This window comes from Camelina sativa, chromosome 17 (genome assembly GCF_030686135.1).
Source record: "Camelina sativa cultivar CO46 ecotype springtype chromosome 17, ASM3068613v1".
In the NCBI taxonomy this organism is placed as follows: domain Eukaryota; kingdom Viridiplantae; phylum Streptophyta; class Magnoliopsida; order Brassicales; family Brassicaceae; genus Camelina; species Camelina sativa.
In genome coordinates, this window is record NC_141896.1 from 6,721,848 (window position 1) to 6,748,088 (window position 26,241).

Here is a 26,241-nt window from a genome sequence, read left to right on the forward strand (position 1 = left end):
ATGATAAAACGTAACCTTTTACTTTTCTAGTCTTTAAACCAATTATATTTCTTATTCGAATCATAAGTAGGTTGATAAAATCAATAAAATACCTATATTTTTATATAATCGAATTAAAAATTCCACTTTCTGTTTATTAGCTTCTAGAAGACTTATCTCCTCTATAAAGTGGGCTACAACACACTCTTCTCTCTCACATCATTCATAATCTCATATTCCCCAATCTGAATAATATTTCATTTTCTCAAATCTTGAAAACTTTCTAAAACGATCGATGGAGCTTATTCCTGATCTTCCCGAAACCGTAGCCCGCGAGTGTCTCCTACGCAGCTCCTACCACCAGTTCCCTCTTATGGCTTCCGTTTGCAAACTCTGGCAGCGAGAAATCAGCCTCCCTGATTTTTTCCGACACCGTAAAGCTTCAGGACATAGTCAAGAGCTTCTTGTCCTGTCTCAAGCTCAAGTCGACGACCCGGTTAACAAACTCGGTTCGGGTAAAACCATCCCCACGCCCGTGTACCGGATTTCGGTTCTTGAACTTGGGTCCGGTCTTAGGAGCGAGCTGCCTCCGGTTCCAGGCCAATCCAACGGGTTGCCTCTGTTCTGTAGACTAGCCTCCGTCGGGTCGGATCTTGTTGTGTTGGGCGGGCTTGACCCGGTTACGTGGAGGACCTCTGACTCGGTCTTCGTTTTCAGCTTCTTGACGTCCACGTGGCGCGTCGGGAAGAGCATACCAGGTGGACCTCGTTCATTCTTCGCCTGCGCTTCGGATTCTGTACGGAACGTCTTCGTGGCGGGTGGACACGACGAAGACAAGAACGCGATGATGTCAGCTCTAGTGTACGACGTGGCTGAAGATAAATGGGCCTTTTTACCGGATATGGGCCGGGAGAGAGACGAATGCACGGCTGTTTTCCACGCTGGCAAATTCCACGTCATCGGTGGTTACGCCACGGAGGAGCAAGGGCAGTTTAGTAAAACAGCTGAATCGTTCGACGTCAGCACGTGGCGGTGGGGCTCGCAGGCGGACGAGTTCCTCTCTTCGGGGATGACTACGTGGCCTCCGGTTTGTGCTGCCGGTGAATACGGAGATTTGTACGCTTGTTGTCGCCGTGACCTGATGGTGATGAGAGGCGATACGTGGCATAAAGTTGGGGAGATACCTGCTGACGTGTGCAATGTGTCTTATGTGGCGGTAAGGAGGTCCGGGAAGCTGGTCGTGATCGGTTCGGCTCGGTACGGAGAACCAAGTGTAGGGTATAGTTGGGATATGAGCAATTCTCGATGGGTAAAACTGGAAAGACATGAAAAATATGAAGGTCACGTTCAAGCTGGTTGCTTCTTGGAGATGTAAAAATAACTTGAATAAGGTTCATATGTCGTTCATGCGTAATAACGTTAAAGTGGTCGGTTGGTTTTTCCATGCGTGACTGTATCAAATATTCTAAAGTGCTATAGATATATTAATTTGTAAGCATGATTTATAGTCGACTGATTGTATAAAATTGTCATATGTGTGATGTTAATAATTCAATGTAGACATAATAAGCTTACGAGGACAAGAGTGTCGATGCGTTATGTACTTATATGTTGGTCCCATTTCGTTTTTGGTTTTAAAAATACCACAATCGTGTCATCTGAAGTTATGTTGCTAGTTGAAACGAAATTCCCATGAACATCAACTCAAATTGAAGTCAAAAGTATGCAACTGGATGCAATTAACGCATGACATCAGGTTAACATCTTTTGGAACATTACGTTCCAATGGTAATTATGCATCCCTCTGAAACCCATATCATTTTAAGATTCTCACTAAAACTGTATGCATTATGTACCTTTCATTCTCTCATAATTATTATGCTAAGGAAATTTGGTATACGAGACTTATGTTGGGCCAAGAATGAATTTAACTTTTACATTTTGTAAACCCACTAACAGCCCATATTTTAACAATTCTCAATAACAAACTCTGTACTATTTGTGTCTGTGTGTACGCAGAATTAATGAGGCGTGAGTCGTTCAATCTTCCCAAAAAGAAAATCTAGAAATAGACTAGATTAGTTCTTGATGCTAGAACATTTGGTGTTTTCACTTATTGTGGTGTTTTCGGAATTTTTTTTGTTTGGGAAACATATTGTGGAGTTTGTATTGCATCGTTAGACTGAAATTTAACAGAGAAATTCCATTTAGATTTGAGTATGGGAAATTCAGTTACCTAAGTTTGTTTTTGGCATACCAAGTGTTCAATTTAATGCCTGAGAGAGAGATCATATTCAATTCGTACATTTCATTCTAATCCGATGATTTTAATTTGTACAATTCGTACAAAAATCCAATGAATCATCGGGTTGAGATTCAATTATTGATTACATTGATGCATCTGTAATTGACAATTGATTTGAGGGTGATGATAAATTTTTCAATGACTTAGTGATGTGTGAACTTAGTGACAGAAGCTTTCACTAAGTTTATGTCTTAGTCTTACAAATACAATCATTGATCCTCTTGAGTCTTGTCGACTGATTTAGGAACTAGGAAGTTTGTTCTTGTTTAGTTCAAAGCTTGTCTCTCTGTTTGTTACTTTGTTACAATCATTGATCCTCTTGTCTGTTTGTTTGTTCTTGTTCAATTGTTCCATTGATTTTATTTTCTTCATCGTTTGATTCTACTTCTTGTACGGATTGTGTAGTTTCTAAGTCCATGTTATGGGTCAGTAAGTCTAGATCGAGCTCTTTCTGATTGGTTTCATTGAGGAATGTGTTTGTTAGTTTTTCCTCTTGCTATTTCCATCAGCTAAATCTATTTGGACACTGATTTCTGATTGGTTTCCGTCTATTTTTGTATATTACCTGACTTACATAGGAATTTTTGTTTGCATTAGTTTCAAATTCAATGAACTGTGATATCTTGTGCTTTCATGAGGTTTTTGTTGTTCCTTTACATTTTACAATAGTCTATCGTCTTCTCTGTTGACAAATAGATCTTGTTAGAAATTCAATTTGGCAAATTTAGAAAATCATGTAAATGTGTTGTAATGAGTCATTGAGTTAGTGTTCTTGGTTTGTATTTTGTTATGTGAACACATCTTTTTTTATTGATGCATTGATTTTGTCAACATGAATTTGTAGGCATGATGGAGGACTAGAGAAAACCCATTACAAATAATATGCATCTGGCGAAGAAGTTCCCCATGTGGAAAGTTGATCCACAAGTAGAAACACTTGTTGAAGCCACGTGCTTCAAACATTTTCTGCGGTTTCACGAAGGAAAGTCTTTCACCCTAAATTTGTCACTCCTCACTGCCTTGGCATACTTCTAGGATAGAAAGGAGAGTGTATTTTCCTTCGGGATAGTAAGTCATTTTTTGTTGACTTTAGTCTCGAAGATGTTTTATACATAACTGGCCTTTCGATTGACGGGGACCCGGTATTTCTCTGTAATTACTATTACTATTTTCCTCATTACTATTTTTCTCACTATTGATTATTGTATTCTCAATTGGGATGCAGGTGACTGGAGTTGAGAATGTCTCTGCTCTTGTAATTGCACAAGAATTAAATATACTTGAAACAGAGGTGGACGCCTTATATTTCAAGAGAAAAGACGCACATAAAAATGTCCGCCTGGATCTCAATATGCTGCGAACAAGATTTGAAAAAGTTCCCGAGGGGTGTCGTGACTGTGATGCTTATCTAAAGGCTTACCTGTTGTATTTGTTAGGCATTGTCATAATGCCTAACAATACCGAAGGGATTTCTCCTATCTATTTACCTCTCCTGGGTAGAAACACAGTTAACAAGTACGCTTGGGGCGCCGCGATGGTGGGATTCCTAAAAGATTCATTGAATGACACCAAGGCTCTTCTTGATCAAAGGAAAACCGGAAGCATATCTGGGTTTGTTTATGCTATCATGGTAAGGTCTTTATTTAATGAAGTTAAAATTAATTACTTTAATTCATAATACATACTCACAATTCTTGTTCTATGTTACTTTATTGTAGGTGTTTGCTTTAGAAAGGTTTGCATGCGTCCGTGAGGAACTCTCTCTAACTCCTCCAGCCAAAAAAATTCCTCTTATGTTAGCCTGGATGGATGTTTTGTCCAAAGCCCCAGTGAAAGTAACCATGATAGAAACATTCCGAGATTTGCTTCAGAATATGAAGAGACATGAGGTAATACTTTATTTTAGGATATAAACTGCAAATATATTGTGATGTATTCTTCTTGTAAGTTAAATGCTTGATTATATTTATGCAGGTTGTTTGGCAGCCCTATCATGATTTTGGTGAATTATCCGATGAGTTCAAAGATCAGTTGTCGATAATCTATCTGCGGGTTCCGTGTATTTGTTTCAATGCGGTCGCCTACAACCGTCCGGACAAATGCTTTAGGCAACTCGGACTGAAGAAATCAGAGTTGCAACGTCTATCGAGAAGCAGGAGTAAACATACGAAAGTTAAGTTTAGCCAACATAAAAGACAAGATTGACGAGCTGTGCGTCCGTTTTACAGAAAAGTGAATGAAGAGTGGGATAACCGCCATAACTATTCTGTGAGGAAATCTGAAGCTCCACAGCAGGTAATTTCAAGTTTTTTTCCAGTAACCGCAATAACAAGTTTGTTTTAATTTTACACTTTGTGATGCCATAGTATGTCCCACATACCAAGAGAGGTAGGCATTGGTGATGCCATAGTATCTGATCAGTTGTTTATTGCGTTAAATTTTTTTTTTTTTATATAGAGAAGTTTAAAGTTATATGTTCATTCATTTAGATAGAAGGGTATATAGACTCTTTAGCGGAAAATTAATTCATAACGTTTGCATCTTTTTACTGAAAATAACTATTAGGGAAGAGGAGATGAGTCTCAACCAGTTCCAATTCCATAATTGCTGAAAATAACTATTAGGGAATTTGGTTCAACAATTGAATTATTTCCAGTTTGTTTTTTACATCATTCTTTTGAATAACTGGCAGGGAAGAACATCTCCATCTCATGCAAGCCCAAGTCATCATATTAATGACAATAATGAGGTGATGTTATATTGTTTAACACAAACGAAAGTAGAGTGCCATAGTTTAAAGATATATTGTTTGTACATCATTCTTTTTTTTAACACAAGTGCCTCATGAAACACATGTGTGTTATATAATGTGTTTCTTTTACTAACAGAAGTGCCTCATGGAATCCGCTTGGTCTGTGTTTTTCTTTTCTGTGGCTAAAACTTTGTTGATGTTGAGTCACAGCCTCATGTTGAGCCGAACCTATATGTGGAGCAGCCACAGCCACAACCTGATGATGTTGAGCAGCCACCCCAAAATTCCCCTTCTCATGAAGTAGTTGAAGAAGATCAAACTTCCCCTTTTCATGAAGAATATTATCAAACTTCCCCTTTTCATGAAGTAGTTCAAGAAGAGCGACAGTCTCGTCAAGAAGACGAGGAGGACAAAGAGGACGAAGAGGAGGAGGAGGACAAAGAGGTCGAGGAGGATGTTGAGCCACAACCTGATAATGTTGAGTCACAGTCTCGTCAAAAGCGACAATCTCGTGAAGAAGAGGAGGACGAAGAGTAAGAGGAGGACGAAGAGGATGTTGAGGATGAAGAGGCGGTAGTAGAGAAGCCAACAGATAATAGGCGTAGTACTCGGGAAAAAAACCCAATAAACTATTTTTGCCTGAGTGGAAAGCGTCCAACTCCACAGAGAGGCCGAGGAAGACCACCAAAGAGAGGCCGGGGGACACCACGAAAGAAGAAGGAGGAGACCACCCAGTGAAATCAGAAAAAGAGAGGCCGGGGAGACCACGAGAGAATACCCAGGGAAATGAGGCTTAAAACATCTCTTCTCTTCACGTTTAATGGATCATATATAAGTGAAGAATCTTGGAAGTTAGTGCTACTTAGACACTACTTAGACATGTTTTTTGGTGAATACACTTAGTTTAGGATTTGAGGATTTTAGAATCTTTGTTTTGTCTGATTGTTTAATCTGGATTTTAGTAACACTTATATTTGTTTCCATTGTTGAATCGTTTCATTGTTTAGTCTATGTAGGATTTGTTTGCATTTTTCAATTGTTAACATATGTTTAGATACTTTATTTTTGTTTCCATATGCCCTTGAATTGTTAAGTCATGTTCAACATTTTGTTTCCACCATACATTCAAATATAAACTATGTATGGTGGAATGTATGGTGGAATATAAACTATGTATGGTGGAATGTATGGTGGAATATAAACTATGTATGGTGGAATGTATGGTGGAATATAAACTTTGTATGGTGGAATGTATGGTGGAATATAAACTATACATAGTTTATATTTGAATGTATGGTGGAAACAAAATGTTGAACATGACTTAACAATTCAAGGGCATATGGAAACAAAAATAAACTATCTAAACATGTGTTAACAATTGAAAAATGCAAACAAATACTACACAGACTAAACAATGAAACGATTCAACAATGGAAACAAATATAAATGTTACTAAAATCCAGATTAAACAATCAGACAAAACAAAGATTCTAAAATACTCAAATCCTAAATTAAGTGTATTCACCAAAAAACATGTCACTAACATCCAAGATTCTTCACTTACATATGATCCATTAAACGTGAAGAGAAGAGATGTTTTAAGCCTCCTTTCCCTGGGTATTCTCTCGTGGTCTCCCCCGGCCTCTCTTTTCTGATTTCCTTGGGTGGTCTCCTCCTTCTTCTTTCGTGGTCTCCCCCGGCCTCTCTTTGGTGGTCTTCCTCGGCCTCTCTGTGGAGCTTGACGCTTTCCACTCGGGCAAAAATAGTATATTGGGTTTTTTTCCCGAGTACTACGCCTATTATCTGCTGGCTTCTCTACTAATGCCTCTTCGTCCTTAACATCCTCTTCGTTCTCTTCGTCCTCCTCCTCCTCTTTGTCATCTTCGTCCTCCTCCTCCTCTTTGTCCTCTTCGTCCTCCTCGTCTTCACGAGACTGTCGCTCTTGACGAGACTATGACTCAACATCATCAGGCTGTGGCTCAACATCCTCTTCGTCCTCCTCCTCCTCTTCGTCCTCCTCGTCTTCTTGACGAGACTGTCGCTCTTCTTGAACTACTTCATGTAAAAGGGACTTGTGATAATATTCTTCATGAAAAGGGGAAGTTTGATCTTCTTCAACTACTTCATGAGAAGGGGAATTTTGGGGTGGCTGCTCAACATCATCAGGTTGTGGCTGTGGCTGCTCCACATATAGGTTCGGCTCAACATGAGGCTGTGACTCAACATCAACAAAGTTTTAGCCACAGAAAAGAAAAACACAGACCACGCGGGTTCCATGAGGCACTTCTGTTAGTAAAAGAAACACATTATATAACACACATGTGTGTTCATGAGGCACTTGTGTTAAAGAAAAAAGAATGATGTACAAACAGTATATCTTTAAACTATGGCACTCTACTTTCATTTGTGTTAAACAGTATAACATCACTTTATTACTGTCATTGATATGATGACTTGGGCTTGCATGAGATGGAGGTTGTCTTCCCTGCCAGTTATTCAAAAGAATGATGTACAAAACAAACTGGAAATAATTCAATTGTTGAACCAAATTCCCTAATAGTTATTTTCAGCAATTAGAGAATTAGAACTGGTTGAGACTCATCTCCTCTTCCCTAATAGTTATTTTCAGCAAAAAGATGCAAACGTTATGAATTAATTTTCCGCTAAAGAGTCTATACCCTTCTATCTAAATGAATGAACATATAACTTTAAACTTCTTTATATAAAAAAAAAGAATTTAACGCAATAAACAACTGATCAGATACTATGGCATCACCAATGCCTACCTCTCGTGGTATGTGGGACATACTATGGCATCACAAAGTGTTAAATTAAAACAAACTTGTTGTGGCAATTACTGGAAAAAAAAACTTGAAATTACCTGCTGTGGAGCTTCAGATTTCCTCACAGAATAGTTATGGCGGTTATCCCACTCTTCATTCACTTTTCTGTAAAACGGACACACAGCTCGCCAATCTTGTCCTTTATGTTGGCTGAACTTAACTTTCGTATGTTTACTCCTGCTTCTCGATAGACGTTGCAACTCTGATTTCTTCAGTCTGAGTTGCCTAAAGCATTTGTCCGGACGGTTGTAGGCGACCACATTGAAACAAATACACGGAATCCGCAGATAGATCATCGACAACTGATCTTTGAACTCATCGGATAATTCACCAAAATCATGATAGGGCTGCTAAACAACCTACGTAAATATAATCAAGCATTTAACTTACAAGAAGAATACATCAAAATATATTTGCAGTTTATATCCTAAAATAAAGTATTACCTCATGTCTCTTCATATTCTGAAGCAAATCTCGGAATGTTTCTATCCTGGTTACCTTCACTGGGGCTTTGGACAAAACATCCATCCAGGCTAACATAAGAGGACTTTTTTTGGCTGGAGGAGTTAGAGAGAGTTCCTCACGGACGCATGCAAACCTTTCTAAAGTAAACACCTACAATAAAGTAACATAGCACAAGAATTGTGAGTATGTATTATGAATTAAAGTAATTAATTTGCACTTCATTAAATAAAGACTTTACCATGATAGCATAAACAAACCCAGATCTGCTTCCGGTTTTCCTCTGATCAAGAAGAGCTTTGGTGTCATTCAATGAATCTTTTAGGAATCCCATCATCGCGGCGCCCCAAACGTACTTGTTAACTGTGTTTCTACCCAGGAGTAGCCCTGGGCATTCGGGTACTCGGGTCGGGTTCGGGTAGGAACCGATCGGGTTCGGATTTTTCGGGTAGAGGAGTTTAGGTCCAATAGGATAAACAGAAAATATCGGTTCGGATTCGGTTCGGGTCTTACCGGGTTCGGGTCGGTTTGGGTCTAAAATTTCAGAACCTATAAATACCCGAAAAATCGGGTATCATCCGGGTTCATGTTTTTTTGTACCCGATTACCCGAAATTTAACCTGATAACCTGAATTTTACTCGATTACCCGGAAATTTTAATGTTAAATATCAAAATTAAATTTTTAAAATTAATTTTTTTAAAAAGATTGGTTAATTTTTTAAAAAATATAGCTAAACATTTTAATATAATTTTGGTTATTTTGAGTATTTTGATTTAGGAAGAACTAATATTTTTGAATTTTAAGTTGTAACTTTGAATAGCTATGTTATAAAAAAAAAATATAACTAGTATTTTATGTATATTATTTTATTTCGGGTTTGTCAGGTATCCATTCGGTTCTCGGTTCGGTTCCGGGTTCGGTTCTGGTTCTTCGGGTTTAGGAGATTAGGACCCAATAGGGTATTCTACCGGTTCCGGGTTCGGATTCGGGTCCATATTTTCGGGTCGGTTCCGGTTCGGGTTTTCGGTTCCGGTTTTTTTGCCCAGGCCTACCCAGGAGAGGTAAATAGATAGGAGAAATCCCTTCGGTATTGTTAGGCATTATGACAGTGCCTAACAAATACAGCAGGTAAGCCTTTAGATAAGCATCACAGTCACGACACCCATCGGAAACTTTTTCAAATCTTGTTCGCAGCATATTGAGATCCAGGCAGACATTTTTATGTGCATCTTTTCTCTTGAAATATAAGGCGTCCACCTCTGTTTCAAGTTTATTTAATTCTTGTGCAATTACAAGAGCAGAGACATTCTCAACTCCAGTCACCTGCATCCTAATTGAGAATACAATAATCAATAGTGAGAAAAATAGTAATGAGGAAAATAGTAATAGTAATTACAGAGATATATCGGGTCCCCGTCAATCGAAAGGCCAGTTATGTATAAAACATCTTCGAGACTAAAATCAACAAAAAATGATTTATTATCCCGAAGGAAAATACACTCTCCTTTCTATCGTAGAAGTATGCCAAGGCAGTGAGGAGTGACAAATTTAGGGTGAAAGACTTTCCTTCGTGAAACTGCATAAAATGTTTGAAGAAAGTGGCTTCAACAAGTGTTTCTACTTGTGGATCAACTTTCCACATGGGGAACTTCTTCGCCAGATGCATATTATTTGTAATGGGTTTTCTCTGGTCCTCCATCTTGCCTACAAATTCATGTTGACAAAATCAATGCATCAATAAAAAGAGATGTGTTCACATAACGAAATACAAACCAAGAACACTAAATCAATGACTCATTACAACACATTTACAAGATTTTCTAAATTTGCCAAATTGAATTTCTAACAAGATCTATATATCAACAGAGATGACGATAGACTATTGTAAAATGTAAAGGAACAACAAAAACCTCATGAAAGCACAAGATATCACAGTTCATTGAATTTTGAAACTAATGCAAACGAAAATTCCTATGTAAGTCAGGTAATATACAAAAATAGACGGAAACCAATCAGAAATCAGTGTCCAAATAGATTTAGCTGATGGAAATAGCAAGAGCAAAAACTAACAAACACATTCCTCAATGAAACCAATCAGAAAGAGCTCGATCTAGACTTACTGACCCATAACATGGACTTAGAAACTACACAATCCGTACAAGAAGTAGAATCAAACGATGAAGAAAATAAAATCAATGGAACAATTGAACAAGAACAAATAAACAGACAAGAGGATCAATGACTGTAACAAAGTAACAAACAGAGAGACAAGCTTTGAACTAAACAAGAACAAACTTCCTAGTTCCTAAATTAGTCGACAAGACTCAAGAGGATCAATGATTGTATTTGTAAGACTAAGACATAAACTTAGTGAAAGCTTCTGTCACTAAGTTCACACATCACTAAGTCATTGAAAAATTTATCATCACCCTCAAATCAATTGTCAATTACAGATGCAATACAAACTCCACAATATGTTTCCCAAACAAAAAAATTCCGAAAACACCACAATAAGTGAAAACACCAAATGTTCTAGCATCAAGAACTAATTATCTTAAACAGAGTAGTTCTGGGAAGATTGAACGACTCACCCATGAACGTTTTTCTGGATATTACATTTCCTATGAACGTTTTTTTGGGTTTAAATACTACTAGTAGTCATTAGTCAATCCTCTCTATTCTATTCCACTCTAATAATTTTGATTCCAAAACTTTTTTTTTTATAAATTTTATTTCCAATGGAAACTAAAAATCTCAAACCCAAGTGAAACTTCAAGTTTCCTACGAATATGCTAAAGTTTTCTACGAATATGCTAAAAATTTCGGATGCAAGAAGGAACTTGTATACTCGTAGAAGGAACTTGTTGATTCACTTGATTTGAGATAAGGCATCCTCAACCTTGAAGATTCACTTGGTTAGTGATGAGGCTTCGTCTGAGGAAGAGATTAGTCACCCCCTCCTTACGCTTCTTCATGAGACGAAGGGGGGGATGACCGTCTTCTTTTTGAGACGACGCCCCATCCACTTTGGGTGCAAGCTAAAGATTCTCAGTGCATCCCTCTGAAACCCATATCATTTATATGGGAGCTCGTGGCACGCATTGGCTTGTCCAGGTTTTGATCACGATGTTTTCTACTCAATCCCAATTCATTCTCTCATAGTGTGGATGGGGTCGGTGGCTTGGCCACCTTCAGTATAATCTTATTCGTTTGTTTCGTTTCTCTATGTGAAATATAACATTCGCTTAATATCATGCTACTAGTCCCAACACATTCATGTTTCTAATAAACCCAAACTATTTGGATCAAAGCATATACAGTATATGGTCAGATAGAGAGGCCCATTATTCAGATATGGAGGGAGGAGTGGCCTATCTCCCATGTAAAATAATCGAATAAAAAAAGTGTGTTTTGGCGGGCAATTTCTGCAAATGCCAAAGAATCTCGAATATTCCATATTATTACCTGTCATTTCCCTTTCTTTGATAAACTACGAAACAAAAAAGAAACAAAAAAGAGGACAAACATATGAGTTTATATCAGAAGACACAAGCTGTTACGATTTCAATTCATTAATAATGATAATTTGGTTTGTGTAACCGTAGTTTAAAAAAAAAAATACAAAGTTTCTTTTTTTCTTAACCAAATATCATCAACTTAGTTAAACGTATGATTGTGTCAGTCATGAGAAACAAACTGAGGTCGCTCGGACTTGTGTCGGTGAGACTGAATCAGAAGCGAATTGTTTAAAGAGAGGGGGTATTGAACGTTGGATGTGAGGAGAGAGGACCCATACACCCACCAATCGAAAGGTCACGATCTATTTGAGGTGGAATTGAGTCCCACTTACCCGCAGGAATATTATGGGGACCGCACGCTCCTTAACTCTTGCAATGTCACTTGCTTCACATCCCACTCTTCAAGATAAAGCGATTTACATTACATTACATTACATTACACCATTTTCTCTTTATTTTATTAATACATGATTTTGATTTCCCTCCCTCAAAGATTTGCTTTGCTATCTCCTCCCATTACGCAATACAGTCAGTAATAATAAAGAAAACAATTCTAGATCTTATACGTTTTTTTTTTTTAAATATAGATACCAATAAATATCTGACACTACTACTAAATCGATAAAATGAATTAAAAATAATGCACCTACATGTTACTAAAGAAATCAAAACAATTCATAACTTTTGCCTATTAAGCATATGACTCGTCCGTGACTGTTTAACCAAATCAATCGGTACAAGTTATATCTTTTTATTACTACAAAATTTTGAATTCTCACGAACTTTTTTTATTAATTTGATTGATACTTATCACCGTCTTATGGCATTGTCAATGTGCATAAACTATAAACACTGAGATGTCACCAAATTTTGATGAGACTTAAAATTTAGAAAACATTATAATTACGACAACGACGATAATCTAATTACGTAGTATCATGGAAAGTGTCTCGAATGTTTACCGTGTAAATTAAAAAAATCATTCGCCTTCTTTCTAATTCAATTATTGTTTACTTTAATTAGGTGGTTTTGGTTTGAATTCTACGTTTTACACAGTCAGCACTTGGATAGATAGATAACCTTTGCCATGTAACGATATTTTTTAATTTAGGATATAAAATGGAAACTAAATCGTGATTGAAAGATAATAATAGAAGTATGTCGTCCAGCCAAAGATTTCATGTCCATTACACGATAATTTTTCCAGATTCATTAGAGCAAACCTGCAAAAGGGAACAAAGATAAAGCATGAGTGGTCACTAGTACTCACTGTTACCAAAAAAAATAAAATATTTAATGCTAAGAAAATACCACAAAATAAAAGTTTTAATAGTTAAGATTATATTTTAAAAAGATATTTATCCGATTGGAGGGTTTGCACACCATTCAATACACATAAATACGTCAGCCGTTCGAAAAAGGCCTCCCCTGCTATATCCATCCCTCTCTCACTCTCACACACAACACAGTCACACAACTCGTTAAATTTTTCTTATTCGTATGCTCTCTCAGAGGCGTTATCTACCTACGGTTGGGTGCACCGTATCTTCTTATACGTCTGTCACGTAATGAAAAGATGAATTTAAAAAAGTTTCGAATCTAAGTAATCTTTACGTAACCGAACAAATGCCAAAATAATTTAGTACAAACGTCGAATCAAATTGCGATGGTACTATAGAGTATCGATTCCATATTAGACGAATACACGAGTTCCTTTTTTTTTTTTTAAAATACCACTTTAAAATTGGATCATAAACTGTAAAGTTTATTTTGCTTTGAATATTTTCAATCTTATCTGACACAGTGACACCTAGATATTTTATCCGCACACGGATGTGTAGTTTTTATCTCTTTACCAAATTTAATCAAACATAATGATTTTCTTTATAAAAAAAAATCATAGTAGCCTTTACAATTATAGCAAACATTTACTTTTTACGGAATAGCAAAGCATTTATTTATATACATCTTTGTTGTCAAAAAAAAAAAACAATTTATTCACGATGATAAGGTAAATAACACATGGCCTATTTAATTGAAGGGCTAGATTTTTCTTCTAATGGTTTTCATGTTAAATTATATTTTCACTATGTTTTATATTTTTTTTTAATTTACATAACTGAAATTTTAACAATATATATTTCCTCCAAATATCATAATTATGAAATTAATACATAATGATTTAGGCTTTTGACTAAATATCTTTTTTTTTTCTTATTCTTTTGGATTAAAAGCTATTAACTGTTGTCCAAAAAAAAAAAAAAAGCTATTAACTAACCATATATCTCTCTATATATGCTACTATATACATTGAATTGAATACACAGCTGATTGGATAAAAACTTAGAATATACCATGGATAATAATATTTCCATGATCTTTAGCTAACTACAATTGATTTCTAAATATATAATTTAGTTTTAAGTCATTTATACATAAATGGATGTAAACTATAAGTCATTTATACATATATATATAGTTTAGGCTTTTTGACTAAATATCTTGTTTTTCTTATTCTTTTGGATTAACTATATCTCTCTCTATATATGCTAATTTGTACATTGAATTCTATGTACTGAGAATATACCATGGATAATAATAATATTATGATTGATCTTTACCTAACTACAATTAATTTCTAACCGCGTACGTGTGATTGACTACAATACCAGAAAAAGTACTAATCATGTACTTCACAATCGGACGGTCACAAACGCATCGATGCACACGTAGTAGGTGTCTTTCGCCCTAAAATCAACGACCGGGATGAACTTTAGCGTTACTTGGATGTCGTGTCCGATAACGATCGGTTAAGATTAAGATGACCAAAAAATATTCAGACATAACGAGCGTCGTCTACACGCGCTTTAAGGAATGAGTTTCGTATCTGATGGTGTAGCGTAAAAATCGTGAGCCAAACCGTACCCGATTCCAACTTTATTTCTGGATTGGAGCATCCAAGACGGAGAGAGAGGTACTCTTATAAAAACGACACCATATCCTCACCGAGTTTACGCCTCATTTCTTTCTTCACCTCTATCTCTGTGTGTTCCTTGTCTCTCTCGCGCGAAGCGCTTATCTTTGTTTCTTTTGTTTTTTTTTTTTTTTTGTTTTCTCTTATCGGAGGAGAGATGGTCGCGAGTGCTTTACTACCGGAGCTCTGGACGGAGATCCTTGTGCCGGTTTGTGCGGTTGTCGGTATCTTGTTTTCGCTCTTCCAATGGTACGTTGTCTCACGTGTGAAGCTCACCTCTGACCTCGGCGCATCGTCCTCTGCTGGGAAGAATGGTCACGAAGATTATCTAATCGAGGAAGAGGAAGGTGTTAATGACCAAAGTGTTGTCGCTAAGTGCGCTGAGATTCAGACTGCTATCTCTGAAGGTAAGATCTAGTTTAGCTTTATTCAGATCTCACGGTTCTGTTTTTAGATCTGTCCCCTATTTGTGATTGGAGCTTGTTTGGTAATGATGATAACGATGTTTTGGAATGTTTGAATTACTATTTTAGTGTCCTGGTGAAAATCTGTTAAAAAAATGATGTGTGTGTTGTTGTGTATGTGGAAAAAAGTGAATAATCATTGGATCTGATTTGGAACAGGTGCAACTTCGTTCTTGTTCACCGAGTACAAATACGTTGGTGTCTTCATGATATTCTTTGCTGGTGTTATCTTTGTTTTCCTCGGCTCTGTTGAGGGATTCAGCACTGAGAACAAGGCTTGTACTTACGACGCCAAAAGAGTTTGCAAGCCTGCATTGGCTACTGCAGCTTTCAGCACTATTGCTTTCGTGCTTGGTGCTGTCACCTCTGTTCTCTCTGGTTTCCTTGGAATGAAGATTGCCACGTACGCCAATGCTAGGACCACCTTAGAAGCGAGAAAAGGTGTTGGAAAGGCCTTTATTGTTGCCTTCAGGTCTGGTGCTGTCATGGGTTTCCTTCTTGCTGCCAGTGGTTTGTTGGTGCTTTACATTACTATCAATGTGTTCAAGATCTATTACGGAGATGACTGGGAAGGTCTTTTTGAGGCTATTACTGGTTATGGGCTTGGTGGATCTTCCATGGCTCTCTTTGGCCGTGTTGGTGGTGGGATCTACACCAAGGCAGCTGATGTCGGCGCTGACCTTGTCGGTAAAATTGAGAGGAATATTCCTGAAGACGATCCAAGGAACCCAGCTGTAAGTACATCAGTTCACTGTGTTTAATAATGATAACACTGTGCCTTTTTTTTGTTTTTGTTTTGTAATAGAAGTTTTGACTCAGTTTTGTTGGTTATGTTACAGGTTATCGCTGATAATGTGGGTGACAATGTTGGTGACATTGCTGGTATGGGATCTGATCTCTTTGGGTCATATGCTGAAGCATCATGTGCTGCTCTTGTTGTTGCTTCTATCTCTTCTTTTGGAAACAACCACGATTTCACTGCCATGTGCTACCCATTGCTCATCAGTTCAATGGGAATCTTGGTCTGTTTGATCACCACTCTCTTTGCCACCGACTTCTTTGAGATTAAGGTCGTCAAGGAGATTGAACCGGCATTGAAGAATCAGCTCATCATCTCAACTGTTATTATGACTGTTGGAATTGCTATTGTGTCATGGGTTGGCTTGCCTTCCTCCTTCACCATCTTCAACTTTGGAGCACAAAAAGTTGTGAAGAACTGGTAAGATCTTACTGTATGATTGCTTTTGCATGATTCAAGCTTCTCTGTACACTTTTTTAAAGTCTGGCATAATTTTGGATTCCAGGCAACTATTCCTGTGCGTTTGTGTTGGTCTTTGGGCTGGACTCATTATTGGTTTCGTCACCGAATACTACACTAGCAACGCTTACAGGTATGAAGCTACTTTAGCTGTATTCAGTTACTAACTTCTTTCCAGCTAGTATAACAAGCTCTAATGTCCCTGTGATTTTGCAGCCCCGTCCAAGATGTTGCAGATTCATGCAGAACTGGAGCTGCCACCAATGTTATATTCGGACTTGCTCTTGGTTACAAATCCGTCATTATTCCAATCTTTGCTATTGCTATCAGTATATTCGTTAGTTTCAGCTTTGCTGCTATGTATGGTGTTGCTGTTGCCGCTCTTGGTATGCTCAGTACCATTGCCACTGGTTTGGCAATTGATGCTTACGGTCCCATCAGTGACAATGCTGGTGGTATTGCTGAAATGGCTGGAATGAGCCACCGCATCCGTGAAAGAACCGATGCTCTTGATGCTGCTGGAAACACCACTGCTGCTATTGGAAAGGTACGTGGCCTTCTAAACCTCTTTCTGCAATCCGATGAATCATTTAGAGAGCTTGCTTGCTTTAATCATTCCACAAGTTGCCTTTGCTTGTTATCATGTTATGTAATATGAAATGTAATTACATGTTGTTGTGCACAGGGATTTGCCATCGGGTCTGCTGCCCTTGTCTCCTTGGCTCTTTTCGGTGCCTTTGTGAGCCGTGCAGGAATCCACACCGTAGATGTTTTGACCCCTAAGGTTATCATTGGGCTGCTTGTCGGTGCCATGCTTCCTTACTGGTTCTCTGCCATGACAATGAAGAGTGTGGGAAGTGCAGCTCTTAAGATGGTTGAAGAAGTTCGCAGGCAGTTCAACACCATCCCTGGACTCATGGAAGGTACCGCAAAACCCGACTACGCCACATGTGTCAAGATCTCCACCGATGCTTCCATCAAGGAAATGATTCCTCCTGGTTGCCTTGTCATGCTCACACCACTCATTGTTGGATTCTTCTTTGGTGTTGAGACCCTCTCTGGTGTTCTCGCCGGATCTCTTGTCTCCGGTGTTCAGGTAAAAGATATTCTCAGTTCTCTTATGATCAACTAACTATTGTTAAAACATATGCTCACCAATGCTCTCGTTTATTCCAAACAGATTGCCATATCAGCATCCAACACTGGTGGCGCATGGGACAATGCCAAGAAATACATCGAGGTATTGTAATTTTCTTAATCTTGATTCAAACCATTTGAAGAGATTGAAGCAAATCCTTAATAATTGTGATTTTATTTACAGGCGGGTGTATCAGAGCACGCAAAGAGCCTCGGGCCAAAGGGTTCAGAGCCACACAAGGCAGCTGTCATTGGTGACACAATTGGAGACCCATTGAAGGATACCTCAGGACCTTCATTGAACATCCTCATCAAGCTCATGGCTGTCGAGTCTCTTGTCTTTGCTCCCTTCTTTGCCACTCACGGTGGTATCCTTTTCAAGTACCTCTAAACTCTACCGGAGTGAAGAAGAGGACGATGATGATGATGAAGAAGAAGATGATGGCGATCGATTCAAAACTGTCTTTTTTACCATTCTTATTTTCGTTTTCCGTAGGTGGTTAAAAAAAAAACCTTTTTTTGTTGATGAGGCTCTCATTTAAAGAACCAACCATATGATGTTTCTTTCTCTTTCTCCCTCACTATGTTCTTTTTTGTGCTGTCTAGAATTTAGAAATCCACCAAGTATTTTGAGACTTGTTTTAGCCGTTACTTTCTGCTGCTTATGTCTTACTATATTGTTTTTGTCTTCTTCGAGACAAATGGGAAACTAGTCTTTTGTCCGCATTTGGTGTGGGAAACGTTTCTCAATTTCTCATGACCTGTTAATTCTTTCATGACATTTATTACACAACCAACTCAGCCTGGGAATATTACCCGAACCGAGAATTCTGAACCGAACCGAACCGAGATTTTTGGTTTTCGGTTCGGTTTCGGTTAAGAGAAGAAAACCGATCGGAAGAAATTATAATATGTATTCGGTTATCGGTTTTGTCGGTTCGGTTCACTCTAACCGATCGGTTACCCGAATTTAACCGAATTACCCGTATTACCCGAAATTACCCGAAATTAACTGACCCGAATTAACCAAATTATCCAAACTACCCGAAAATAACCGAAATTACCCGAATTTACCCAAAAATAACCGAGATTTTTGACCCGATTCAACTTAAACAACCAAACTAACCAAAAAATTAAAAACTCCGGTTAGTTTCGGTAACCAAAAATAATAACCGAAAAACCCGATACCCGAACCGACCTGACCCGTTATTTAATTCGGTTATTTTCGGTAACACTTCTCTGATTCCGAATTACCCGACTATCCGAATTACCCGACCCGAAGTATCCGACCCGACCCGAATTCGCCCAACAATTGGTTACACATAGGAAGGAAAGCTGTAGTTTCTGATTGTCAAAAAAAAAAAAAAAAAGGAAGCTGTAGATTCTAACTAAGACTCTCGAAGAGCCTCGGCTCCAGCCACAATCTCAAGCAACTCCCCAGTGATCTTAGCCTGTCTTGCTCGATTATAAGCCATGGTTAGATTCTTCTTCAATTCAACTGCATTATCAGTAGCATTACTCATAGCATTCATCCTCGACGCGAGCTCACTCGCTAAAGACTCTTGCAGTGCTCTCAGAATCTGACTGTTTAGATACAAAGGCATCATTGCATCAAGAATCTGAACAGGGTCTTGCTCAAACTGCATCAACGGTGACACCTCAGGCTTCTCAACTTCAAGCTTTGTCCTTTCCACAGCTAACTTGCCATCTTTGCTCGTTAGCCTAAACATCTCATCCTCCATAGCATCAACACAAACCCCTTTCATATCACGAGACTCTCCTTTCATGGACAAAGGCAACAGAGTGTGGATCACAGGATCAGATTTAATCAAAGACACAAACTTTGTGTAAACTAGCTCAACTTTATCAACCTCTTCACTCACAAACAGAGAAAACACATCATCTGCAATAACTTGAGCTTCTTTAGTCGTTGGGAAAACACCACCTCCTTCAATACATTTATCCACTTCGATTTCATCTCTCCTGCTAAAATACGCATTCCCTTTCTTACCAACGCTAATCACAACACAGTCTATACCTCTTTGCTTCAACTCTTGAACTCTCAAAGTAGCTTTCTTGATCACAGCGTTGTTGAAACCACCACACAGTCCTTTATCACCAGTGACAACAACCAAAGCAACTCTCTTTACGGGTCTAACAACACTCAGAGGGAAATCAATGTCTTCCAATTGAGCACACCGGTTGATAGAGTAGAGAACCTCGACTAGAGTCTCGGTGAAAGGTCTACACTTTATGACTGCATCTTGAGCTCGACGAACTCTAGCAGCCGCCACGAGTCTCATCGCTTCCGTTATCTTCTGGGTACTCTTCACACTGTCGATCCGTTCTCGTAACTCCCGGATTCCAGATCGAATTCGAAGTGACGGCGACGGAGATATCGACGAAATCCGATTTGAGCTCAGTGATTGAAACGGATAATAACGAAATGGTTTCAAGGTGGCTATGAAAGAGTACGAGTCTGAGCTAGAAAGCGGTTTAGAATTCGAAGGAGATAACAAGAGCCAAGAGGTCGAGATCGAACCTGTCATTTTCGTTTGGTGAAGAAGAGTTAAAACACTCTTGACTCTGAGCTTAAGAGGTTTAAGATTTCATCCTCAACGTGGAGAAATTAGCAAAGAAAGAGAAGTTGAGGGGTTTTCACTAATTATAATGTTTCTTAGGGGCTTTATATAAAATTACTACGAAAGTAGAGTGTAGTTGACCTAAGTTTTTGAAATTTCCTGATAGGTCCTTGTAATTATGGTCTATTTTGATTAGCATCACCACCACGTTATGGTCACGACATTTCTGATCCTTTTATTAATTTGGAGGCTCTTCTATCATCTTCTTCCTCCTCTCGCTTCCTCTTCTACTCTCACAGACAACAACAGCTCCAAAAGTTTGGGGCTTTTATCATAAACCAACTCTCAATTCACAACTACCCACAATGTTACTCCAATTCTCTCCGACGAAACCCCTCTTTTCTCCACCCAATCTCCGCCGCAATTCACCAGCATTCCTCATTTCTCCGCCGAGATCCTTACGAATCCGAGCCATCGACGCCGCTCAGATCTTCGATTACGAAACCCAACTCAAATCCGAGTACCGTAAATCCTCCGCTCTCAAAATCGCCGTCTTGGGTTTCGGCAATTTCGGCCAATTCCTCTCGAAAACCCTAGTTCGACACGGTCACGACCTAATCACTCACTCTCGCTCCGATTACTCTGACGCTGCTTCCTCAATCGGAGCTCGTTTCTTCAACAACCCTCACGACCTCTGCGAACAACACCCCGACGTTGTACTCCTCTGTACCTCAATCCTCTCAACAGAATCAGTCCTCAAGTCTTTCCCTTTCCAACGTCTCCGTCGTAGCACGCTCTTCGTCGATGTTCTCTCCGTGAAAGAGTTCCCAAGAGCGCTCTTCCTCAAATACCTTCCCAAGGAGTTCGACATTCTCTGTACTCACCCAATGTTTGGACCCGAGAGTGGTAAGCATTCATGGTCTAACTTGCCTTTTGTTTACGATAAGGTGAGAATCGAAGACGAAGCTTCAAGACACGAGAGGTGTGACAAGTTTCTAAGAGTATTTGAGAATGAAGGTTGTAAGATGGTTGAGATGAGTTGTGAGAAGCATGACTATTACGCAGCTGGATCACAGTTTGTGACGCATACTATGGGAAGGGTTTTGGAGAAATACGGAGTTGAGTCTTCGCCGATCAATACTAAAGGGTATGAGACGTTGCTGGATTTGGTGGAGAACACATCGAGTGACAGCTTTGAGCTTTTCTATGGTTTGTTTATGTATAACCCGAATGCTCTTGAACAGTTGGAGAGATTAGATATGGCGTTTGAATCCGTTAAGAAGGAGCTGTTTGGGAGATTGCATCAGCAGTACAGGAAGCAAATGTTTGGTGGGGAGATTCAATCCCCTAAGAAAACAGAGCAGAAATTGCTCAACGATGGTAATGTTGTTCCCATCAAAGATGTAACATCATCATCATCATCTTCTTAAATCACATGTTTGTAGTGTTTGATTGGATTATGTTAGATTTGGAATAAATAAAAGTTATGACCTTTTGGAAATCCTCAAAGAGTGTATCAGTCTCTGTTGAAAATTTATGAACATTGTGTCGCTCAAAAGACCTTAATCCATGCCTACCCAAATGCCGGGTCACCCACCCGATTCGAATCAGGATAATAAACGTTTCCTCATGGCCCAATAACATAATGGGCCGCTTGAATGTCTCGTACTATTTCCTAGTCCAACAACAAAATTTGAATTTTGAAATATATAGTTTATGTTTATCAGTGGCATCATCGCTGGTCGGAGCTTTTTGTCTTCCCAAAATTGCAACCCTAAACCTTCTCACCGACGACGAAAACTAAACAAATGATGAAACTTTGATCGCTGTTTTTGTGATTCAAGAACGGAAGTGATGGAGAAGTGGGTAGCCGAGTTTTTCCTCCGTCGGCAACAAAATCCTAGGGTTTACGCTTCACCTCTGTTATCAGCTCTGAAACCGGTAGATTCCGACGACTGTGTAAAGCTCAAGATAACTTCCGTTTTGCGGGACATCTCCAATTCCTTGATTCGAGGTACGGTCGACGAAGGAATGCTTGATCTCCTCGAGATTTTGGAGAAGCTTATGTTGCAGGAACGTTCTGTAATCATGGGGTCTCTCAAATCTGCGTATTGCTGGACGGCTGTGGAATGCACGCATAGGTTTATGTGGCCAGTGACTGCTTCAGATGGCTTCTTTGGCGATGCCCTTGAGAGGATTTGGAAGAAGCGGATTGGGATGTTGAAGGAGAGGGAGAGCGATTTGGTGAGTCACGAGTTGTTGAAATGGGAGAGTGATCTAAACGAGGCGTTTGAGGAACCTGAGATTTACAGGAAGATTCGTGAGAGTAACGTCAGGTACAATGCCATCTCTCATCTCACTCAGCTTGTTAAAGAGCAGTGGGCACTACTTGGGTGTTCCTCTCTTGAATCAGAAGCTCGAAAGAGGTTGCTTAAGCGTAAGGATTCACCTAATGCTTCCCGGAAAAGAGGTAATGGCTATGGTAGAGCAGGTGAGACCACTGATAAAAGCAATGGAGAGAATGCTAATGATGTTGAAGAAGTGGGAGGTTTGGAGAAACATGATGGGGCTGTTAAGGTGAATGAACAAGAACAGGAACATGAGCCAAGTCTTAATAAGGGGGAGATAGCAGTTGCTCGAGAGCTTAAGGATTTTTTGCTGGAGATTCAAAGACTTATAGACTCTTCTACTAGGCAAGAGCAAGAACCTGACGATGCAATGGAGCAGTCAAATGATGTCACTCCTCAGAATGATGAGGCAAATAGGACTGAAGCAGAAGATAGTGAGGGATCATCATCGTCTAGAAGAGTCCGGCCTCATTTACCAACCCCGGAACCTCTGAATGTATCACCGTTGAAGAAAGTAAGATTGGAAAGACCGCGTCCCAGAAGGCCAATGAAATTCTGGACTCCTGAAGAAGTGGCAGCTCTCAGGGAAGGAGTAAAAGAGTTTGGAAAATCATGGAAAGATGTCAAGAATTCAAACCCTGTTGTTTTAGCTGATAGGAGTGAGGTGGATTTGAAGGATAAATGGAGGAATTTATTTGGTCGGTAGTAGTAGGAATCCTGCCAGGTCGCTTGTTTTAGAGTTCTTTTTGAGGTTTGTATGGTGAATATGTTCTTGACTCAGCCTTCTGTAGTTAGTGTCAAACTTTAGACGTTATTTCTTGTTCAAAAGTTTCCATTGATCAACGGATACAAAATGCAATGGTTTAAAATATTTGCTACTATAATCAAACCAAGCAACCTCTGAACCCCATCTCTAACTCCTCTCGGTTCAAATTCTTGCCAATGAAAACGATCTTGTTGGTTCTTTTTTCATCTTTTCTCCATAGCCGGTCTGGTGATCCTTCGAATATTTCATGAACTCCCTGTCCCAACCATTAAAACCCCACTAACGTCAGATAGAATTCTGCATCAAAAGACTTTCAATACTTTTTAAGATTCAGTTGAAATGATGATCAAAATAATGAAAAGATGGTCACCTGAAACACGAATCTTTCGTCCATGTCTTCGACGGAGAGGATACCTTTCATTCTGTAGATATCCTCACTACGTTGGTACAATAGCGCCCCAAGCCACATGTTAGCCTGATCCATTGTCAAAACTAAGGTTATAGATGATGCAGGTAATCAACCACGCATCTCAATAATCATTTCAAATTTATATTATGACTTCTGGTGCTACGGTAAAATGCATAACATGTTACACAACTTGAGCCATATTGGGTTATACCTTCTCAAGGTCTAAGTCTCCTTCGCAAACTAAACTGACTGAAGCAACACCAGGGTCATGGGTGTGATCATGAGAATGGTTATGCTCTGCGGTTTCAGAAGCAAACTAATCAGTGCATGTAGGCGATCAGTATTAAGTAATAAGACCATTCTTTGGTAATCCTATAACATACCGTGTTCATGATCATGCTCATTGTGGTGATCATGGCAGTCATGACCATGGTCATGGTCATGGTGATGATCATCATGTCCCTCGTGATTTTCCTTCACTTCTTCATTCACAGAGCTCTCGATTCTGGACAGACAAAGCAGTAAGCCACCAGCAATAAACCGTAAACAAATGCATAGAGCTACTATACACCTCGGACAGAAATTTTTAGAATGACTTGTAATAAGATATTAGTAAGACCTAGAATAAAACCGGACCTTTCTAGATCAAACCCTCCAATTCCAAGAACATAATCCAAGTCAACCTTCCCATATTTTGTCCGTTTCAAGTGAGCCATGCTGTTTATAGTCTGACAATAACCATAGCATAAATGTTAAACACAGAGCAAAGAGAATAAATAGATGTTCAAGGAGAAAACAATAATCAAAAGAAGCAGAATCTACCTTTATCCGCTGCATCAGTGAAGCTAGTTCTGGCTCACCAACAAGATCAGTCTGCAACAAAGGACAAACATTTTTCAGTTTGTATAATATGTCAAGGTAGAACCATACAGAGCAAACCGTAGAGAAGTTTATACTACAAGCATCAACCACACATTTCAAATTTCATGGTGATGCTAATCGAGAAAATTTGGTAGAAACAGAACTTGACAATACCTTGTTAACTATGATACGATCAGCGTAAGCAATTTGTTCAACGGCCTCATTGACATAGCCTTCGGGTTTAACTTCATCTAAATGCAAACGAGCATGTTTAGCATCAACAAGAGTGACAACTCCATCCAGTTTGACATCATTGAAAATATCATCCTCAGCGTAAAAAGTTTGGATAATTGGGGCTGGATTCGCCAATCCTGGACAAGAACATAATACATAATACATATATATTCATCACTAGTGGTTTCTAAAGGGTTTATGTAGTTCCAGAGCTTAAATCAACTGACCTGTAGTCTCAATTACAATATGGTCGAATCTTCCTTTCTTCTCCTGAACCAATTCGGAAATCATCCTCACAAGATCACCCCTAACAGTACAACAGAGACAGCCATTGTTAAGCATCATTATATCCTCTGCTCCAGCAGTTTTAGCTGCCACAAGCGATCCATCAATGTCCACTTCACCAAACTGAGAATTCATATTACAGCCACGAATTAGAAATCATAACCAACTGTATCCAACTTCTCAGACACAGAGATTAAACACAATACCTCGTTTTCAATCACAGCTATGCGCTTCCCGTGATCTCCCGTCAATATATGGTTTAGCAATGTCGTCTGTACACTCAGAAAGTCAAAACCAACCCCACGCAAAATCAGCATTTGATCGTTAAAAATTGAAAAGCTTTACAGATCATGAACCCTATATTTGGAATTAAACAACAAGCGAAGCCTCACCTTACCAGAACCCAGGAACCCGGTGATAATCGTTGCCGGAATTCGATTGTCGGGTAAATTATCATCAGCGACAAGATCGAAGGAATCTTCGGTATCCAAAAGCGCGAGGGAGGAATCAGAGGCAACGGCGGAGTGGAATCTCCGACGGCTGTTAGAGTAAAGCGCCGCGGGATAAAACGGCGAAGGGTTGGTTCTGAGGGAAACTGTGGCTACCCTGCGACTAGCAGAAGAAGCGAACCGATATTTGAAAGAGGTATTGGCTCGGGGAACGGTGAAAGCAAGTGGAGTGGTGGTGGCTATGTCGAGTCTTAACAGCGTCGCCATTACTGGGTTATTTAGGGTTTAAGGTCTATCCAGTGTGACAGTGAAGAGGTTCGGACAGAGATATATATAATAGAGACACTTGTTTTGTGATGACTTCTGAATTTACGCGCTTTTTTTTTTTACATTGTTTTTTTTTTTTACCTGTTCGATCCAACGGTCCAAATTAACCCGGTTTTGTACTTAGTTTTGTGTCCTAATTGCATAATGGTAGGTATACTTCAGTATTAATAACACCCTTTATTTTATTATTTCGAAACAAAAAAAAAATGGTAGAACATTACTGAAGTCATTTTTTATTTTTGGTTACAAAACATGTTTAATCAGAAAAGTACCTTGCGTGGATCAA

The 26,241-nt window shown here is 39.0% G+C and overlaps 6 protein-coding genes across 6 annotated transcripts; 4 read left to right on the top strand and 2 right to left on the bottom strand.

Annotated features, from left to right (window-relative positions):
• The first annotated feature begins 85 nt into the window (after positions 1-85).
• On the top strand, positions 86-1,562 carry LOC104755879 (F-box/kelch-repeat protein At1g15670). Its single transcript, XM_010478353.2, has one exon. It carries the CDS (start codon positions 275-277, stop codon positions 1,352-1,354), a length of 1,080 nt encoding a protein of 359 aa, XP_010476655.1. The 5' UTR covers positions 86-274; the 3' UTR covers positions 1,355-1,562.
• A 12,624-nt stretch (positions 1,563-14,186) lies between these two features.
• Positions 14,187-18,329, top strand: LOC104755880 (pyrophosphate-energized vacuolar membrane proton pump 1). Its single transcript, XM_010478354.3, has 8 exons — positions 14,187-15,242; positions 15,459-16,033; positions 16,139-16,518; positions 16,604-16,690; positions 16,774-17,104; positions 17,243-17,653; positions 17,738-17,797; positions 17,879-18,329. Exons 1-8 carry the CDS (start codon positions 14,993-14,995, stop codon positions 18,083-18,085), a joined length of 2,301 nt encoding a protein of 766 aa, XP_010476656.1. The 5' UTR covers positions 14,187-14,992; the 3' UTR covers positions 18,086-18,329.
• Positions 18,330-18,994: 665 nt separating this feature from the next.
• Positions 18,995-20,243, bottom strand: LOC104755881 (ATP synthase gamma chain 2, chloroplastic). Its single transcript, XM_010478356.3, has one exon. It carries the CDS (start codon positions 20,241-20,243, stop codon positions 19,083-19,085), a length of 1,161 nt encoding a protein of 386 aa, XP_010476658.1. The 3' UTR covers positions 18,995-19,082.
• Positions 20,244-20,641: 398 nt separating this feature from the next.
• Positions 20,642-21,777, top strand: LOC104755882 (arogenate dehydrogenase 2, chloroplastic). Its single transcript, XM_010478357.3, has one exon. It carries the CDS (start codon positions 20,642-20,644, stop codon positions 21,704-21,706), a length of 1,065 nt encoding a protein of 354 aa, XP_010476659.1. The 3' UTR covers positions 21,707-21,777.
• Positions 21,778-22,130: 353 nt separating this feature from the next.
• On the top strand, positions 22,131-23,495 carry LOC104755883 (uncharacterized). The gene has a single exon (XM_010478358.3). The coding sequence runs from the start codon at positions 22,131-22,133 to the stop codon at positions 23,328-23,330; it is 1,200 nt and encodes a 399-aa protein (XP_010476660.3). The 3' UTR covers positions 23,331-23,495.
• Positions 23,439-25,986, bottom strand: LOC104755885 (uncharacterized). Its single transcript, XM_010478359.3, has 10 exons — positions 25,572-25,986; positions 25,386-25,451; positions 25,122-25,302; positions 24,835-25,031; positions 24,622-24,672; positions 24,436-24,527; positions 24,183-24,304; positions 24,011-24,096; positions 23,761-23,865; positions 23,439-23,646 (listed from the first exon to the last, which is right to left on the bottom strand). The coding sequence occupies exons 1-10, from the start codon at positions 25,893-25,895 to the stop codon at positions 23,509-23,511; spliced, it is 1,362 nt and encodes a 453-aa protein (XP_010476661.1). The 5' UTR covers positions 25,896-25,986; the 3' UTR covers positions 23,439-23,508.
• Between the last annotated feature and the right edge of the window lie 255 nt (positions 25,987-26,241).